At 49.5% G+C, this 20591-nt stretch overlaps 1 protein-coding gene across 4 annotated transcripts in view; it reads left to right on the top strand.

The window, feature by feature from the left end:
- The window catches only part of septin9b (septin 9b), a 58068-nt gene that overhangs the window by 30962 nt on the left and 6515 nt on the right, over positions 1-20591 (top strand). For all 4 annotated transcript variants that reach the window (XM_084685111.1, XM_084685110.1, XM_084685109.1 and 1 more), the window contains exons 3-7: positions 13663-13863; positions 15609-15737; positions 15961-16042; positions 16130-16267; positions 19707-19824. In XM_084685111.1, coding sequence (XP_084541237.1) covers positions 13663-13863; positions 15609-15737; positions 15961-16042; positions 16130-16267; positions 19707-19824 — 668 coding nt within the window. The remainder of the gene's footprint in view (positions 1-13662; positions 13864-15608; positions 15738-15960; positions 16043-16129; positions 16268-19706; positions 19825-20591) is intronic.

Here is a 20591-nt window from a genome sequence, read left to right as displayed (position 1 = left end):
GTGGCGAGGGGGCTCGTTTTTTTTAGATGAACTGGTGGACGGTTTCGTCCTCGGGTGAGTCATTAATTTGGGGCAGGGAGGGGGGGGGGGGGGCTTTGTCCACGGAGCTCGCAGGAACTCTTGGTGAACTTTGACCCAGGCGATGGATGGAGAGAGGGCTCTGCTCGCTGATGCTACACAGGGGAGGGCATGTGTGTCGAGGAGAAGAATGCGAGATGGAACAGCCTCTCACACAGCTGAACATCTGGGGGAAAGGGCACGAGCTTGCGCTCCTCACTGGAGCGTACCGTGTTGGGTTAGTTGTTCCAGGAAACTCACTGTGGGCTACGACGGCGTTCATTTTGAACCCAGTAGCCCTTGTAGAGACTGTGCTGTATCACTGTCCTCTCTTTAACTAACCTCATCTTCAAGGGCACACATCCGTTTTCCTCAAGCCTCCATGAAATCCATACGCAGAGAAACGATTCAGCGACGTATTCGTTGTTGTAGCCTTGCACTGAGAAGCCTTCGTCTGCTCGTGTTCAGTCTCAGTCTCTGTCTCTGCACATAATTAACATCGTTGTCCGGGGGAGGTTTCTGGGAACGACCGCGGCGAGAATCTAATCACAGCCTCCCGTCTTCTCCCTCGCGAGGCGCTGACTCATCCCTCGTTCCCCCAGAAGCCCGCCGGGATTTCCCCCCCGGAAGGCCCGTCACATACCCCCAAATCTGTTCAGCGTTCCGCCTGGACGTTTTCCTTCCAAGGTCGAAACGCCGGGGAGAACCCTACAGAAACTTTACATTAGGACTTTGGAATTCCCAGCTGTCGCACGGAGAGGGGGAGGGAGGGGAGGTTCCCTTTCGATCCACAGCTTGCTGGTCATCTGGTTCTTCTCCTCCATACTGGCCAGCCTGTGCATTTTGTTCCCTGGCTGGTTGATCCCCAGTGCTGGAGACATGGCAAGTCCCTGCAGCGAGACGCACCGCAGCCCCGAGGTGGAGGTCCTTTGTGAGTACGTCGGCCTGCTTTATAGGAGAAGGCTGTTGAAGCTAGCGGCCGTTGCCGTGACGACTCCGCAACTGTTTTGCATTAAAGCCAATCAAAGGGCTGCATATCACAATGCGTGCTCTTCACTGTATGGGGAGAGCTTGGGGAGAGATTGGGGAGTCGTGCATCCCAAGGTGCTGTTATGAATGATTTCCTTTTTTTTTTTTTTTTTACTCCTCAACCTCGTTGTTACGGTAACCTGACGAGTTTTGCAGGGATGCACTGTTTGCCCTTTGCTGAAGTCATCTTTTTTCTTGGCGCTCATTCCACTCGTAGGTTGAGTTTAGGCACTGTGTCCCTGTATGAATGTTGGAAAGTATCTCTGGATACTATTTGATTCGGTGGACTTTAATAGACTTTGCAGAATGTCTGTGGAAGTCTGTGTGTGTCAGGTCTGCGTCTGCGGTCTTTCATTAGAGTTTAGCTCCATATGTTCTCTCTCTCCCTCTCCCTGTCTTTCAATGTCTCACTTTCAAGTACAGTGTACCCGTGTTAAGTAGCGCAGCTGCAAAAGCTTCAGCGGATTATATCCTAGGGGAAAGGACACCCTGGAAAAATATCTCTTCTCAAACAAACTTTCAGACCACAAATTCGGACAGTTTATCTTTGCGGTCATCACTCTAGCAAAGACCCTACTGGCCCATTTGTGATTGCAGAGAAGTGCAGATCGAAAAGCAAACATTGCCTGAGTTATTGTAACCTTGAAGGGACCAGGTCTGAGATGTGTCAGGAGGATAATAATACATCCTGCTACTTTGCTTTAGCTCACCCCCCCCCCCCCCCCCAAGGGAGTAGCTCTGCATAGATACCATCGTCTTTTCATCTCCATTTATCTGTGAAATATGGGAGAGAACCATGATACTGGCCAGGTGAATGGCTGTGGGCAGTAGGCTATCATCCATCCAAGGTTTTCAGATCTGTGCAGTCAAATGAGAGAAGGCGAGGATAGGAAACAAAAAAAATGTTGTTGGTCCTATCTGGTCACACATGGTGTCTTCATTTGCACCACAGGGGAACAGAGCACCCTCGGCGAAACACAAAACAGGAAGTCGCAGACAGACGTTTGTCTTCCCTGCAGATCTCAGATAGGCCCTTCCAGATGTTTCTGTCTCCCTCTTCCTCTGCCTTGTTTTTTTTGTGTTGTTTTTTTTTTTTCTTCATCCCTGCATCTCAGTGAGTCAACCTCTCTGCTGAGTCATCGAGGTGACCGCCTAATTAACTCCATATGCTCCAATCACTGTACGTGCATCTCACAATCAGCCCTGACCTCTGGTCCAATCAGAGAGCTCCCTTGGGGGGCAGAGTATTTGCTGGTTAGTCTCCAGTCGTCCGTTTGGCCCACACAGTGCAAACCAAAATGGCTCCCAGTTCCAGTGGGGAACAACACCAAGCTGTGATGACAAGCCAAACACAAAGCTCTGAAGCAACCAGAGCGACCGTTTACCGAGGAGCTGGGTAACTTCATATGTACGGCTGTGGCTACTGCTGATTCGTAGCTGCATGACAAAAGTCTGTGTACCTATTCTCATCTTGTTATGTTATGATGCTGAATCCAGATAAGGAAGGAAGTCAGTAGGTGATGACATCTCACCCCCGATGGTCGAGCTCTTCACAGAAATGGCCTGCTGAAATCTATGAGCAGCGAAGCTGGACCCAGATCCATTGCTAACACTGTAAACAGAGAGTGGAATACAGAAATATTTATGCAATTATTTTGTCACATTACTCACACGCATACAAGCTGCTGCCTGTGTTTTCTCCTACTTTAGCGACTATTGCTTGAGTAAAAGTTGAATTTAAAATGCAAGCATATCTTTGAAAATACATTCCGTCGTATGTGTCTATGGGCCTAACTGAATATATAACTGTGCCATGTTCGATGTATCCTTCTGAAGACATTATACTCTTTAGTATACATTTCAAGAGAGTCAAGAGATGGTCTGTTGTGTCTTCAGAAGCTGTTTTGGCTTGAGAACAAAAACTGTTCTCATCTCCTAACATGAGACAGCCAGGTGCACAAACTACATGAGACCAACACACACACTCATATACACACAAACCCATACTCGGAGACACGCTTCTAACACACACACACACACAGACACATTATGCAAAAACAAAACACTCTCTCAAACACACACATCCACACACAACTGAAACCCAGCCAAGAATTAGATTCAGCTCCAACTTGAACAGGAAGGAAGCATTTGTGCTGAATATTATGAAAACATCTCATGGGCCTCCTGCGAGCGAGCTAATGAGGAAAGAAGAAGACCTGCAAGCGGGGACCAGATAGGCTTCTCTTTCCATTCACTCGTGGCGAAAAACGTGGCACGCGTTTCAAATCCCACTCGTTGTCATAAATTGCTTTTTTAAAAGTTGTTTCCAATACTTGACGGTGAGTTTCTCTTGTCTGGAAGATTTGCGACAGTGACACATAAATGTCACCGACGGTTAGTTGATTTGCATCCGAGGGCAGTCACTGGAACGAGACAAACACACACAGGAAACGCAAACAGGATTCAATGCGTTCATAACACGTAAATTATAAAGAAAGCTGTGGGCTCATTTGTGGACGAGAGGGGAAGGTATTGGGGGCCATTAACTGGGACATATTCCTTTAGTCATGGGTGTGAATCAGCCATGAACATGATGGACGGAGACGCGCGTGTGTACGTGTGTGATAGGGAGAGGGCCCTTGAGGAGAGATGACCCACTGTCTTCCTGCTCCCCCCCCCCCCCGCTCCCTCGGCGCTCCCACCCCATCCCCCCCTCAGCCTGAGCACATACTCTGCCTCAAGCTGTGTGGGGAGAGTGGTGGGGGGGAGAGAGGGAGGAGGCAGAAGGACACACACACACATTCAACAACAATGAATGGCACACACACACAGGGAACATGGTTGAAGGTAACGCACACTCATATACGCGTGATGATTCACGTGGTCGTTATGAACCACATCATATTAATGTCTGTTTCACACACACACACACACACACGCACACGCACACACGCATGCTGCCTCTACAGCCCTCTCCTGCACACCGGGGATAGAGCCTGCCTGCATCCACAATGCTCTCCATTCACTTTCATCTGAATTAGGGGTGTGGAGCTTGCCTGCTGGCCGCCTGGCGGTCACATGACTGGGCGGGGGGCGGGGCCAGGCGGTAGCAGCACAGCCTTTCCAGCTGGAGCTGAGATCAGGGTGATTGAGAGAGGAGGAAGAGAGAGAGATAGGAAGAGAGAGAGAGAGAGAAGGATTGGGAAGGGCTGGGTGAGTAGTGTTCTTTGCCTTTCGATGCTTTCCATGTTCATTCAAGCTGGAGTTTTGCGTGTGTTTCTGTGTGTGTGTGTTTGTGTGTTTTGCTCTTGTAGCAGAGACGGTGGTGTAAGCTTTCACAGAGGGAGAGAGAGAGAGAGAGAGAGATAGGGGAAAGGGGGATGAGAGAATAGAGGAGAGGGAAAGTAGAGAAGGAGGGGTTTTGTTCTCTGACCGTGTGTGTGTGTGTGTGTCAAAGTTAGTTTGCCATGTGTGTCCTGTTTAGACAACACACTGTTGGAGGTGAGATGAGTTGTGAGCGAGTGTTTTTTCGACAAGAGGTTTTTGGAGAGCAACTTAATATGCAGTGCAGTGTTTTTTTTTTTCTCCCTTGCTCCATTGTGCTGTTTTTCAGTCCGGGAGACTTGGGGGGGCGGGGGACATTGCTCCCCCTCTTAACCCCCCCCCCTTCTCCACTCCTTTTCTCTCTCTTCTCCCCCTTTCTCTGTTTCTTTTGTGTTTTTGGCTCCACGCAGGGCTTGGGTGATCAATCTACTGAAACGGGGGAATGCTGACCAATCAGATTTAGCCCCTAATCAGTCCCCCCTGCCTCATGAAAGTCCCTTGTGCCTGTCTCTGGTTTTCTTTTGAATCCCCTCCCTCCATCTCCTACCCTCCATGTAACATCATGGATAGTTTGTGTCTGGCTTTGATCTATTCCAGTGGATTAGCATGTTGACCTAGCACAGTATTTGAACTTATTTCCTTTTGGCAATCACTTGCATCTTTTACCCCTGGTGGGTTTTCAGGCGAGTTCAAGGTGAGTTCAAACGTCATGCCATATTTTCTGCTTGACGCTTTCTTCCAAGGAGATGTGATGTGCCCCTCCCTAAAGACCCAGAATCCCTCTGGGTGAGGTCCATTGGGCCTCTAGATTGAATAAAGAGAACCCCATCCTTGCTGTGTCTACTCAACTGTTTAAATTACGTACAGAACTGTAAGCACCAGTTTGAAATACTGTGGCAGTCTGTCTTTTTTTTTTTTTTACAACTCCAAGCCCTTGGCCACACAGGTCTCCATTTTGAATTTCTGTGGCTTACGCATTGGACGTCTCAGTCACGTTCCACCAATGGCGTACCACGATTCCAGCCAGTGGAGTGATGCAGCAGAGCCCGGCAGTGTTCTGCTCCAGTTGCCGTCGTCACGGCGTATTATACGTCAGAGATGTCCTCATCTCCATGCCCTTGCCTGAGGGGGGGCACCAGCCACGCCAAGGAAAGATGCACACAGCTTCTCCACGTGCAGCTGTATAGTAGTGGACTGTGGACATGGGTGTAATTATTAGCGGGCTATTCAGTGTTTTCTACTCACCCCTTTTTTTTATAGTCAAGCTTGTGGTGCCCATAACGGTGCTTTTTAATGATCCACCTCAGCTTTACATGACAACAGAGGATACTCAGAGCCAGACAGCCATCGTTTACATTCAAGCTGCTAATGCTAATGTCAGGCTAATTAGCAAGTGAAGCCTCCACAAACCGACGCTTCTTAAAGAGGTCTCAGCCGTCGAGGGAGGGGTTGGTGGGCTTCTGATAAGGGCTAGGCCGTTCACAACAAATACCACGCTGAGTGTTTTACGCTCTCGGGCAGTAAAGCTAGGACCCAACCTGCCCAGGTGAGTAGCCTGAGGAGAGGAAGATTCCTCCAGAAAGGAAAGGTTCATGTATTTGCATCATACGGCTGAGCAACAAATAAATATATTTATGAAGGCAAACAACCTGAGACTGACACAAATGGCATACAGCATTCACTCATATTGGATCCGCGATTCTATTCTTATATTATGGGATGAAAAATCCTGATGTGTTCCCAGCATACGGAGTGTATACGCATGGTTGTAGTCCCCAGGAGTGTTTATCTGTACATTGAGAGCTGAGAGTCAACATAACAGCCCTTGGATCGAGAGGCTGTTTACAGTACTGTCTGTACGTAAAGGGAGGGTGTGTGTGGAGGAACGGCAAACGTGTCATTTCCTGGCAGAGGTGATTGTTGACGGCTTGCCAGCCAATGGGAGCCCTGTTGCGGCTTGTGCGTGCCGTATGCCAGCAACACAGGCTACGGCCGCATCCGTCATGCTGTCTTAACTGTGATGATGAAACACTGGGGAAAAACGATATCTTTACATTACATTGGATCGGTATTTCGAGAGAACTCGATCTAGTCATTGCTTTCCAATGGACGGGAAGTGGAACTGAGGCAGAAAGCAGAAGTGGAAGCAAGTCGGTTGAATGTTTTTTTTTTCTTCTTCTTCCCACGTCTCCAGGCTCTACTCACATTGCAAAGGATTGTTGATCTGGTTGATGTTTTATAGATGGGTTCCTTCAAGCATGCTGGCCCATGTATCTGTACAGGTTCACCTCAGGACAAAGTCAGGGATTGTTTAAATCCTGCTGTTACATAGTAGCACAAACCCCCGCTCATTAGCAGTAGCTATTAAATGAGATCATTTTGTTTCAGCTACAAGCTGGAGTCCTCTTTAAGAGTCATTTGACTTCGCTGGCTGGTTTTTGTGAGCCTGTCTGAACAGCTCAAATAAAAACATTTCCACACATTGAAATGTGTTGCAACCCAAAGAGATCTAATTGGAGGCACATGTTATGTGCAACTAATTGAGAAAAAACCCCACTTAATATCACTACCGTAACGTCTCAGCGCTGAGTCCCAACACTGAAATGGGTCCTAATGACAAACCGCGGTGTTCAGAGGGGCGCCACTCGGTGGAGAAAAAACAGCCAGCGCCTTCCCACTGGTGGTTGGGAGACTGAAGGTTTTTAACAGGCATCATTCACCCAAGGCCTTGTACCCAGTTCCCAATAGTACCGCTCCAGAACCACTTCTGTGGTTTGGTCCTCCGAATCTCCCTTCCTTCTTCCTCTAACCCTGTGGTCGATGGACCGACCACGGTGGAACTCGAACCGACTGGTTCTCACCAAAGGAACACAAAGGCACTCGTCACCACAACAAAAAGTTCCACAGTCGTTATGGGCCTCCTGCTTCTCTCTCATTATCTCCATCTCTCGCTGACATCTCCGACTCCCTCCCTCCCCTTCTCTGTGTTCCTGTATTGCTCTGTTTTTCCTGTTATTTCCCTCGCTCTGTCACTGTTCAGGTAGAGTTAGCATCCACGCATCTTTCCCCTCTCTCTCTTTCTCTTTCTTTCCCTCCCCCCATCTCTCTTTCGTCACCCCCCCTCTACCTCTCTCTTTATAACCACTATCTCTTCACTGTCTCTTCAGCCCACAGGGACAAGTCATTATCTGGGCCCTCCAGAAGTTTCCGTGTGGAAGGCTGTACTTTAACACCGGGCCGCGCCATCTGCTCAGTGCCTGGGAGGGCCAAGGGTCACATTCTGTGGAGTGTGTGTGTGTGTGTGTGTGTGTGTGTGTGTGGGGGGGGGGGGGAGGGGCTTGTGGTTAACCCCACTGAGTGATAGATGAAGTGGGCCAGTAGCATTCTTCACCTTCATCTGGAGCGTGCGCGTTTGTTGGCGCGCGAGTGAGAGTTGTCGGGTCTACCCGTCATCCAACTCACTGCATCGCCAGGACTGGCATCGTCGTTATGATAGAGGCGTGTGTCGGGCCTCTTTAATCAGCCAGGTCGTCCTGCTTTTCAAAGGATGGAGGGATGGAAGATTGAATGATTGAGGGAGAGGAATTTCCTCTTGGAGGTGCCTGACAGCCATGGCTCTAACCCCCCACATCCTGCTCCTCTGGGAACACCCAGAGTGCAGTGCCAGTTGACCAGTGAGATTTTGTGTTGGAAATTCTGCCTTAAGGAACGAGCCATGATAAAACTTCCAGCTTGCATTCGTGCCCATGCAGTGTCTGTTTGACCCCCCCTCCAGACAGCAGGCTTATGGATTGCCGGCATTAGGAGGAGGATTTGCTGTGTCATACAGTGTCCAAGCACAAGCTGGTTCTCTCATGCTTGCCTGTCTCTCTCTCTTTCTCTCTCTCTCTCTCTCTCCCCCACCCACCCTCCTTGCAACTCAACCCTCCATATATCTCTTCAGGACAGCGGCACACATAAAAATTAACGATCGCTTCCTCCTCCTCCGAGACGGCTGTCAAAGCAGCCATCTCCGGGAGGGAGGGAGGGAGGGAGGGAGGGAGGGAGGGAGGGAGGGAGGGAGGGAGGGAGGGAGGGAGGGAGGGAGGGAGGGAGGGAGGGAGGGAGGGAGGGAGGGAGGGAGGGAGGGAGGGAGGGAGGGAGGGAGGGAGGGAGGGAGGGAGGGAGGGAGGGAGGGAGGGAGGGAGGGAGGGAGGGAGGGAGGGAGGGAGGGAGGGAGGGAGGGAGGGAGGGAGGGAGGGAGGGAGGGAGTCCTGACAGTTCCGGGGCTGGGATATCGGGCCTAACCTCATGGGAACTGTGTCTTGAGAGCAGCCTGTGTTTTGAAGACGAGTCATGTCATGGTGTGTGACCAGAGGGCACACGTGAGGCTCTGGCCTCCCTGGACGTGTCCCCACGGCTCCTTCTGTCAGAACAACCGTCTATCGTTGTACCTTTTTGAGTCATGCGGTATAATTTCATCCTTTTTGTTTTGTACTCCTTCATAAGTATCGATACTGATCATACATTTTGCATAGTAAGTATAGTATCTTGTATAACATGACCTGTTGCCCTCCGCCAGAGGCATGTTTGAGTCGGAGAGGTTCCGAATTCTCGTCTTCCGAGAAAGAGTTCTGAAGTTCCAGTGCATATCCTTCTGCATCTCTCCCACTCTACAGCCATAATGAGCCAGCTTCATCAACCACAGGATTCAAACCACAAGGGCCATGAGGCATAATTACATGTTCGGTAGGGAATTAATTATCGTCAGGATCTCTTATTCCTCTTCGTCTTCTGTGGTATTCATCCGAATTCTGGTATTGTCAGACTACAGATTACAGTATTGTAAAACAGATTTTCCAAATATGCGTTTGCATCAAAGCTGCAAACAAAAGCCTGATGTTCAATAATATTATTCAAAAAAGGGAAATGGAGGTTGTGGTTGAAAGATTTGAAAGAAACAATGGTTTCATAATGTGTTTTAAATAAATTTCCCCCAAATTCCAGCGATACACGGTAAATTTGACCAGAACACAGAACGAGTACTATTTTAACAAAGTCAACATTGTCTCACACAGACCCACAAACGTGTGGCTTTCACCCTCTGATTGTTTTATTTGGGTCAGGATACGTCTTGTAGGATGTTATGAACGTCAGAAACACAAGGGCGGGAATTGTATCTGACTGGGTAGTAGGAAGGCTTCTGGTGGGCACATTCTTAGAAGTTAGAGAGAGGACAGGATGGAGGTTGTGCGGTGGTAGCTTACAGGAAGTCTCCCGTCCAACTGACGGTTATTTGCCTCAGACATCATGGGATCGGAGGCATGTTGTACTTTGCCAACTGTGCCTCCCCATGACGACAAGCTGAACAAGCTTTAGCTCGTCGCTAAAACGACTCGCGTGAAGGATCAGAAACACCAGAACCAGTGTCTGTTTGAAAGATGCGTGACTCACGTCTGTCGTCTGTTAGGCCACCACCGACAAACAGGAAACCAAGCGTTGACCGCAAAGCAAGGAAAACCCCATCGATCATACTCCACTTCTCTGGTACACCAACCCACCTGTTTCTATTTGAAACGATGATAGAAGCCACACTCCTGCTCTGATAGCAAACTCTCGTCTCCCAACTCTCTAAGAGCCCATAGTTCTATAAACATAAACCTGCAAGTGATGGGGTTAGTGTTGAGACCCAAACAGGGGCACCCTGCCGGTAATAGCTTCCAGCTTCCAGCCTCCACAACCACTTCCAAGTCAACAAACGGTTGCAACGTGCTCAACAAGAAACGTAGCCCCGTTTTCATTCTAAGAACCTGCTTCGACTCGTTTTAAATGGCTCATCTCTTTCCACCGTTGGCTGTTTTAGCTCTGCGTTCATATTCCAGCTTGCCATTGATTCAATCTGAGTGTTGGGAGCGTACAGTGGAAAACTCGTCACGGGTCGATTCCCAGGGATGTGCGCCTGTGTGGAGACAGTGGGTCTGAGGGAATGTGTTTGATAGGTTAATCCAGTCATCCAATCATGCGAACCGAAGACCTGAATGAACACTGTAACTTCATCTGCTTGGCTAAGCTCCAGATTTCTGCTTATCCAATCCTCCTTTTTTCATGCCAAGACAGGAATATCAGTAGTCAGTGGATATGAACATTGGACATAACAGCGGTATCTGTTTTGGTAACGGTGTTTGAGTGGGTTTGTTTTGGACGACAGACGAAATTAATCATTACCTGTTTTTTTTTGTGCTTGTGTCCTCTAAGGGGTTCAAACGAGGGGCGTTTAAGCACCTGTGTTTCTAGTCTGCTACAAGTCAAATTCTCCCTGTTCATTCGAATGAGCCGCTTCACCCATCAGTGTTTTGGCTCCACTGCGGTGCTATTTGGCCTGACTTTAGAACACAGCCTCACGTCCAATGAAGCTTGGCTAAAGGACAAAACCTAGGAACTATCGGATTAGCTGTGATGTATTGTAGATCAAGCCTGAATTAGCTGCGGCTCACTTTTAATCCAGTGGCTTGCATCCTCAGTGGAAAGGTCATTAGTACTCTCGTAATCGTCGACTGAATCTGTGACTCGTAAAAAGCGACCCCCCAAAAAAGCAGGGCCTTGCAAATTCTGACAGTGACATTTACACTGGCCTCAAATACCAAAGCTGTTTGTTTTGAGCTCTTAGGTGAAGACGAGGAACTGGAAATGTGTATTGAAGTTGGATTGATGGGGGGGGGGGGATAGAAAACGATTAAAACGATCAGAGCGGCACAATGAAAGATTTATGTTCAGTATTATGTGGAGAGAATTCCAACAGCAGACTGTTGGGCTGGGCAACGTCTGTGTGAAGCCAAAGCCATCTGCGCACCCGTGTGTGTGTATGTATGTGTGTGTGTGTGTGTGTGTGTGTGTGGGGGGGGGGGGGGGGAGTGTCTATTCTTAGAGAACAGAGACGTTACCCAGCAGATGGCATGGTGTTGGCATTGTCGCTGTGCCCTGTGGTAGGGATGCTGCAGCCATCCAATACATCTCTAGTATCTGCTGCTACCAACCTGCCGGTTGTGATCCTCCACCGTGTCCAAGTCAGTGACTCAGTGGATCCCTCTTCCTCCGTCTCACACACCCTGACCAGTAACCACAAAAGGAGTAGCCCGTGTCCAGCACACCCTCCTGATACTCAGGTGGCTGAGTGGTTAGGGAGTCGGGGAAAGGGTTCACGTTTCACATTAGATGGACTGTTTAATGCCAGAGTTTTAATGGCGGGCTAACTATTAGCATTAAGGAGCGCCTTGCGGATCTGGGGGGGGGGGACGCGAAAATAAAACCCAATACCCCCGTCTGTGACGTTTATTGATTGATGAATGGAGAATGGGAATTTCTTTCTTTGAATGTTCCCAGGAAGTTTTGGGGCCAAGCTGCTATGTGGTAGGTGTGCCTCAATCCATCATCCTAGGGAGCTGCATGCTGTAGGAAGGTGCGGTCCACCCTCTCCTCGCTTCCTATTCTCATCATGTATCGTCTCATTGTAACGGGAAAGAAAGGACATTCTGTTTGGAGATGGTTTTCTTTAGTTCAGCCAAGTCTGTAGGGAGACTGTTCATTTTAAACTTTTTGAGTGTTTGAGTGAGTGTGTGTGTGTGTGTGTGTGTTACTAGGAGTGGTCTCTCTTGGGACCAGAAATTACGACCCCCCCCCCCTCAATCCACTTAGCAATTTCTGCTAAAAGGTGGTTTTTGCCATTTTGCTGGAGTACTTTTCCCATACATGGTTTTTAAGGGATTCAGGAATTGGGGGTTTGTCTTGTGGGAAAACTGTACGTCTGAATCACAAAAGAAAAAAATTGAAATCACCGCTTTTTACTGCCTTGGAGTGTCAGTGTGTTTATGTGTGTCTGTGTGTCAGAGAGAGAACATGGAAAAAGACTGTGATGAACAGGAAATTCATAAACCAGTGAGAGTTCAGATCAACAGATGCATTCTTGGAACAGCAGAGGAAATGAGACGGAACATATAACGGTGTCAAAAAAGAGAGATAGACTGTTCAGTGTGTAATGCTCTTTTTGAGTTGAAATCATACTAGACTGTAACGCCTGTGTGGTGATTGACTGTTTTCCTCATTTGAAGTTAGTCAAAAGGAGCTTTTGGAGTCGGTCAACTGATAACGGAGTGTCTGTTCATAAATAAACTAGTTCAGGTGAGGGCCCTCTTAGCACACATGGTGTGCTGTCGACTAGCTTAGGCTTGTTGCCTAAGAGGTGTTTGAGACAGACGTGGATGTGTACTCGTTGCAGAAGAGTGTCAAAGAGGCAACAACTTCTGTCTCCTCCTACCACTGGAAGGGCTGGTGTTGTGTGTACTCGACTGAAGTTGTTAGTGTTGTGCGCCTGTCTCGGAGCATAGACACGCAGGGGAACCTCCCTAGCTTCTCTTCTTAGTTGGCTGGTCTCCTTCCTTGGCAGTTAGCCCAGAGCCGAATCCTCACTCTCCTCCCGAACCTGGACTGTTTTACCTCAGACTGTCTGCTTTTCTCTTCCCTACCTGCCCTCCACGTCTGTCTCGGGTGAGTTAAGAGTCGACGTGAAAAGCCCTCAACTTGCGCAAGGGTCCCTCTTTGCGATCTGAAACGTTGCGGGGGCTGTCGACGCCTCGCCCCTTCAGCCTCACAACGTGAGGGTCGGCGGCTGTTGAATTCCAGCCGGGTGGAATTCCAGCCACGCTAACTGTCTAAGTGGCTATTGTGAGACAGCTGTGACTGATTCAGGTTCAGATTTACACGGCTGTAGGCTGCAGATGTTTACACTTTTCTCTGTGTGATTTACTGGCGACGGCCATTACCCTGACATGCTGAGTTGTTTGGGGCCGTTTCCTGCAGTTTGAAGGATTTGGACTCATCCATTTGAGGGGGGGGGATTGAATGCTTTCAATGTCCTGTCGCCCCGGCTACAGATGAGCCGGTTCAAAGACGGAATGCTGAATCCTTTTATGTGGTCGTTTTCAGAAGACAGGTGAAGGTGTAGCTCTGTTCAGAAGTCTCACAACGTTTCACAACGGAAATGAAGCAGATGCGCTTCACACTTTTTTTTCACGGGGCGGAAGTGTGTCTGGTACACATGCGGTGCTAATCTGATGGTACCACAAGGCTCCTTCAGCTTGTTAGAGAAGAGGCTGAAGGTGTCTACTGCTGTCACATGTCTCAGTTTGCAAAATACTGACTGAAAATCTTTCCCCCTCCCTCCCCTCTTTCTACCTCTCTTTCCCCCTCTCTCTTTCCCCTCTCTCTCTGTGACATCAGGGTCAGAGGTCAACACAAGTCACAGCAACATGTCCGAGTCGACCAAGTCGCCCCACCTCCACCAGGCCGGCGCCCACCCGCCGCAGGGCAAAGGGGACAAGCATGCCGCCGATTTCAGCTACGTGGGCATCGACGCCATCCTGGAGCAGATGAGAAGGAAGGCCATGAAGCAGGGCTTTGAGCTCAACATCATGGTTGTGGGTGAGTGAGGCCACCTGAAGACACGCACACACCCACAGGAACTCCACCTGATTTGAGCGGCGATCATGCATGCCAGCATGCACGCTTGCACTCACGCACACGCACATTCTTCCTGCTGTGAGCGTGTGTCTCTCTGTGTGTGTGTGTCCAAGAAAATGGCAGCGACAGGCACACAAAACACCAAAGGTCTGTCTTGGCAGGCATGGAGGTTTTAGTGCTCTTCAGTCTCCTCCCAAGCCCCACGGGGGGGCCTCAGGTCTGGGGCCCCAGAGATGGGTAGACTGGCACGGCCTCCGCCGTAGATAAAAGGCCCCGGTAGCTGGAGGAAGAGAGGGAGAGAGAGAGAGATGGAAGAATAATGATGGCCATTACCCTGACATGCTAAAACAGACTTTTTTAGGGGGCGGGTGAAGAGCACACACTCTTCTGTGTGTGGAGAGAGGGAGAGAGCGTGTGCTGTTTTAAAAGGCACACATGGCCTTATGATGTAGTCCAACATGTGTAGGATGCAACCATCAATATCTCACCTTGTGTGTATACATTTGTGTATAAATGTGTGTGTGTGTGTGTGTGTGTGTGTGTGTGTCAATGGCGCCCCAGACGAGGGAAAGAATGTGAGGATCCTTACGCTCACACTCTGACAGACGCCACAAGGTGATCAAAGCTACTAAACACCACTAAGAGACCTCTGAGGAGGCCCTTCCGGAGGTTTCCTCTTCAGACGACGTCTCTCTGTGTGGCCGCAGCAGGATGGGAAAAAAATCCCGTCTGCTCGCGTTCAAGTGCGCACGGGTATCCGGGTATGAATGTCGCACAGGAGATGGCGACCAGGGATTTGGAGAACGTTCTGGAACGGGTAGCTTTACATGTCAACGACCCAGGCACGCAAAGTCAAATATCTGATACCAATCACTGCAAAACGGTTGGGTAAGACATCCGCTTAATAATCGGTCAAAACATTATTGAATAACGGTAATCCAGAGCATCGTCTGTCGTGATTTCTGATAGTCGCCTGTCACCTCTGAGTGTTCTCCCCGTCTTGGTTCTGCATCCAGACGTTCCTTGTCGTTCTTGGCAAACGCCTGAGCAGAACAGAACGATGTGCGACGTGCTCCCGCGTTCCGAGTTCTCACCCAGCAGACACCTGACCCTGCTCAGTACCACATGACACGACAAGACTGGTTTGCGAAATGACACACTCAAGCATGGACGTGTGTGTGAGAGTGTGCCAAACGTGCAACACAAGCGAATGCCAGGTTTAGAACAGAGAAATACTTTGTTGTGTCGTTGCTTCAGGAGTACAAGCGTTCTTAGGCTTGATTGTGAATGAAGGCCTTTTTTTTGTGCAAAACGAAGAATGCGTGTCATTGCTATCTTGACTCCCTGATCTGTATTTCTAGACAATCAGCCTTCTGGCACTTTCCCCACCACTCTAGGCCAGCATAGCCTTGTGTGAAAGCTTTGTCTGGTGAGAGAGTGTGTGCCAATGTGTGTGTGGTCGGTACATCTGCTACTCCCCACAGTGGGTTTGACCTCTACAGCTGGTTGTTGTTACACACTAGATCTATACACGAGGTCATGGTGTGTGTGTGTGTGTGTGTGATTCCAGAGTTGAAGCTACGCATCCCTCATTTGTCGAAACATCCAGCTACATTTTTGTACGGATGTTTTTTTTGTGTGTGCTTGTTCCTGGCTGCGTGTGTGTGTGTCCTTCTTACTAACTCCAGTCTCTCTCTCCTGAGCAGGGCAGAGCGGTCTGGGTAAATCCACCCTGGTCAACACCCTGTTCAAGTCCAAGGTTAGCCGCAAGTCTGTCCAGCCTGACCCTGAGGAAAGGATCCCCAAGACCATCGAGATCAAGTCCATCAGTCACGGTACACACACACACACACACACATACACACATACATATACTGATATACATCCATTTTTTGTTACGTGATGTGAGTCACAAGTATACCAAATAGACCTGTGTGCCTCACGACATTGAAAAAAACGTCCTTGATGTCATGTGTCTTAGCCCTTGTGTTTTGAGTTTAACCAGTCCAGCATGAAGTTAGAGTATTCATGATATCTTGTCGTCGCCCCCCCCCCCAGACATTGAGGAGAAAGGCGTGAGGATGAAACTGACAGTTATCGATACCCCCGGCTTCGGGGACCAGATCAACAACGAGAACTGGTGAGTCGTAGTTCTTTTCTGAAAGCGAAATGCCTTCCTTCTCGCCGGAGAACTCAATGTCCCATGTTCCCCCTTCACCCTCCTCAGCTGGCAGCCAATCATGAAGTTCATCAACGACCAGTATGAGCAGTACCTGCAGGAGGAGGTTAACATCAACAGGAAGAAGAGGATCCCTGACTCCAGAGTGCACTGCTGCATATACTTCATCCCACCTACAGGACACTGGTGGGCACACACACACATGCACTCTCACACACTCTGTCACACGCACTCTCAAACACACGCACTCTCACACACACGCACTCTCACACACACGCACTCTCACACGCACTCTCACACGCACTCTCTCACACACTCTCTCACACTCTCTCACACTCTCTCTCTCACACACTCTCTCACACACTCTCTCTCTATCTCTCTCTCACACACACTCGCACACAGGATAAGTAACATGAGAACATCCCTTGAGCTTTTGTCATATTATTGTTTGGGGCCGTCTGCACCTCATCCTCCCTCTCTCTCCCTCTGTCTCTATATATCTCTCTCGCTCTCGACCACATGTGGAAGTCATCCTGCCCACAGACACACAGAGGTATCTTTTGGGAGTCGGGTTTCACAAAAGCTCCATTCGCCCCCCGTAATGATGGAATTCACAGACATAGGACTGACAGGAGAAAGATAATGCAGAAGATAAGTACAGGTTACATACTAGTTTATGGCGTGGACTTGTCAACAGACAGCCGAGAATGTATTGTCAAGGTATCAGGCTGCAGGTGAGCCAGAGGATGAACACGCTGCTGACTGCAGCGACTGCAGCGCTTGTATGCAGCCAAAGTCATCAACAGTTGAAAGGAAATAGAGTAAAGACAAGTCGCAGCCTCGAGATTTTCTAGAAAAACCAACATGGTGTGTACTCCCAGGCGTTCCCTGTGCGTGGCTCCTCCGTTTGCAGTGTTCTGGAATCATCCGCTGGCGCTGAACACCCAGACGGAGGCTATGGGGTGACCTTGTTTTCTTAGTTGTCGTGACGCTAGCACAGACCCACGCTCCTAATTCGTCTGTTATGCCGACTGGGTTGGTCCTGCTGCTGTTGTTGTTGCTGCTGTGAATGACAGTCCTCTCTTTTTGTATTTTGCTCTGGTCTGCAGTTAGTTAGTGTCCTTATGTGCTCCCTGGGTGAGTGGAAAATACACACACACACCATCTGACCACATGTCTCAATCACGACTCCATCCTCTCCCCCCAACCAGTATCAGTAACAGTTGTCCACTTGAGTTGTTGTTCCCTGCAGTGTATTGGCTGAGTGGATGATGTGTGCGTGTGTGTGTGTTTGTGTGTGCTCCATCTCACTTTGACAGACCCTCTCATCATCTCCTCAAGTCGCCACAGCTGCAACTAGGGGCAGTGTGTGTGTGTGTGTGTGTGGGTACAGTCTATCTGGCAGCTGCACAGGCACTGCGACCAGCCCCAGACCCTCTGTCACACAAGGCAATCCAAGCCCTCTCTCTCTTCAACCCTTCAGATTAAAGCTCCTCTCCCTGCCAAGACCCTCTCCGTCCATCCCGAGCCCCACGTCCCCCCCCCCCCCCCCCCCCCGTCCAAACAGCCTCGGATGGTATCTCCCAGCACCTGTCCCCTCCGGGGCCCCGTTACTCGGTGCTGGCGATGACAGAGGGGCGAGGAAGTGGTATCTTCCGTCATGCCACCCAGACACAGGAAAGAAGGAAGTTGAAAGCGTTTGCTCACTTTGAGACAAGCTCTCTCACCCCGCAGCGCATACTACACAACATAAGCACACAAACACGTGCTTATGTATACTTCGCCACTGTACGGAGCGGACATTGATCTATCTACTTCCACATGACGTCTGGAAGCGTGAGGAAGACGGCAATGGCAAGCGTTTCATTTTCAGGGAACGTTCCATGCGCCCACGCTCCCAGAAGGAGAGTTTCTATCATGATGCAAAAGAAAAACTCTCAACTGTTGGTGCGTCCTTCTCCTTCTCTTCCCGGCCTCTGTCCTTTCTCTCACGGGCTCCTCGGGTTGAGGTTTGAACCCAGGTTCTGCAACCAATTATCCACACCCAGTGCCAAAGCCCCTTTCCTGCCCGAGTCCGTGTGTCTTCGCCATCTGGCTCCACAATGAAGAAATCACAAGCGGGGGAAATGATTGGACGCGCCGCTGAATATTCAGTAATATCGGTAGCCGCCTGAATAACAGTGGAGATATCGAGTTTTACAGTCAAAGGTTTGACTCTTCGAAAAGCCTGCCGAACTGTAATTTGAATTTTATTAGCGCTCGCTGGTATTTGACATGTCAGCAATTTGCTCCAAGGTTCTTTCAGTTAGTTTTGAGTGGTTTCAGATAATGGAACTCTACATAAAGAAGGAGGGGGGGGGGGTTCCGAGACTTAAGAGAAAGTGGGGAGGAGGAGAGCAGAGCGGTCTGCACAGTGAGCTCCCCCCCTACCATCTGACTTGGTAGCTCCCAGTTTGACCACAGAGCAGTTTTTAGAGAATCGGCCTCGACAGAGCAGCCCTCACTATAGACAGACAACCACCGCATGGGATTATTTAGCGTTTAAGTGCAAGGCTATGTCAGGGTAGTGGGTGTATGGTGTGTGTATGCGCGTATGCGCATGTGTCTGTGGATGCAATTTCACATGCCTGTGTCCTTGCCTATAGGTGTGAACCCATATGTGCATGTGGCTCAACATACATGAACACATGATACGTGTGTAATGCAAACTCGCGTGTGCAGTAGCGTGTACACAGTCACATTGCATAGATGATGTAGGCCAACAACGCACATAGAAAATACACACATGCATGCAAAAATGCACACGACAAATCCTGAGGGGAGGGGAAGATTGAGAGACAGAAAGACAAAGAGAGAGAGAGAGAGAGACAGAGAGACAGAGAGAGGAGGGGGTGATCTGTGCTCCATCTCTCTCTCCTACCTTTCCTTCCATCTATCGCTTTTAATGTGCAGACAGCATGAGCTACATAGCTCTGTGTATGCGGCAGGTTCATTCACCACATCCACCACGCTTTCTCTGATGTGTGTGTGTGTGTGTGTGTGTGTGTGTGTGTCAGGGGGCCCAGGCAGGCTGCTAGGCCACAGCTGCTCCAGGCCTTAGAGCCAGGGTCAGGGTTAGGGTTAGGCCCCAGCGTGGCAGGCTAATTGGAGGGCAGAGGAGGATCTGCTTGAACAACCACAGGCACTGCTTCCAGCCTCTCTCTCTGTCTCTCTCACTCTCTCTCTCTCTCTATCGCTGTCTCTCACTCTCTCTTTCTCACTCTCTCTTTCTCACTCTCTCTTTCTCACTCTCTCTCTCTCTCTCACTCATACAGAGGCGCACACACTCACACACACTCACAGGCACTCACAACCTAAAGTCATCATACCACATCTAAAAGGCAATGAAACAGTATTGCCCCCTGGTGGTGTCAAGCACCGTCCACATGGTCTAGAATGAACTGTCTGACTCCTTCATGGTTCAAATACTAAACTCTCTTCTTTCTCTCCATCTCTCTATCTCTTTGTCTCTCACTCACTCTCTCCATCTCTCTTTCTTTTTTCTCCTTCTCCCTCTCTCTCTCCCCCTCCATCTTTCTATGTATACCTATCTCTCTCCCTCCCCTCTCTCTCCCTCCTCCCCCAGTCTGAGGCCCCTGGATGTGGAGTTCATGAGGAGGCTCAGTAACGTGGTCAACATCGTTCCCGTCATCGCCAAGGCGGACACGCTCACCCTCGAGGAGAGAGACAGCTTCAAACAGACGGTAAGGATTGGTAGGTGTGTGAGTCGAGCTGCGCCCGGAGATGCCGTGTGTGTGTGTTCTCCGAACCGCAATCTTGTTGATTTTACTGCCTCTTGGGCTAAAGAGGCAAAAATAAGCAAGCAAAAGCCTAATTTTGGTTTCACCACCTCACAGCAGGGTAAATACACAGGCCAGGGAGAGGGTAGTGTCTCTCACACACATATACACACATATATATATACACACACACACACACACACAGAGGCTGGTGCTGTGAGAACCTGCCAGGCATCACAAACAGCCCTCCATCTGTATCAACTTCCTCACATGCCCAGTCTTGGAAGTCTGGAGGAACTCTGAACCTTCCCCCAAGTCATGTGCAGAACCAGAAAAGGGTAGTCTTTAAGTCTCCACATCTTTATCGTGGCACAGTATTTCCACTGTGTTCCGGCTTTCTTTAGAGTCGGTTGGCAGCCATATACTGTAGTTCTGCTCCACTGCCTGTGTGCCCTGCCGGTCTTTCATTACGACTGAATCACAGGGTACAGGAGAGACCACCTCCAGACAGGAAGCCACTCCAGGTCTCTCCTCTTTTGAGGTAAAATCGTAGACCTAAACATGCTTTCGATTTGGCCACAGTGCAGTCTCTTATGGTTGGTCTGGTCGACCTCTCCTTTGTAAGAGACTTGATGACCTTTTGAACCAGGTTCTTTTAAAAGCCCTGGCTTGATGCTGGCCGTTTTCAAGGTCGTTTGTTGTCTCTCCATGGCTGCATCATACAATGCTGG

This window comes from Hypomesus nipponensis, chromosome 21 (assembly GCF_054491055.1).
Source record: "Hypomesus nipponensis isolate SF chromosome 21, ASM5449105v1, whole genome shotgun sequence".
Classification (NCBI taxonomy): Eukaryota; Metazoa; Chordata; class Actinopteri; order Osmeriformes; family Osmeridae; genus Hypomesus; species Hypomesus nipponensis.
Note: the sequence above shows the minus strand (reverse complement) of the source record. Positions and strands in the feature narration are given on the sequence as shown.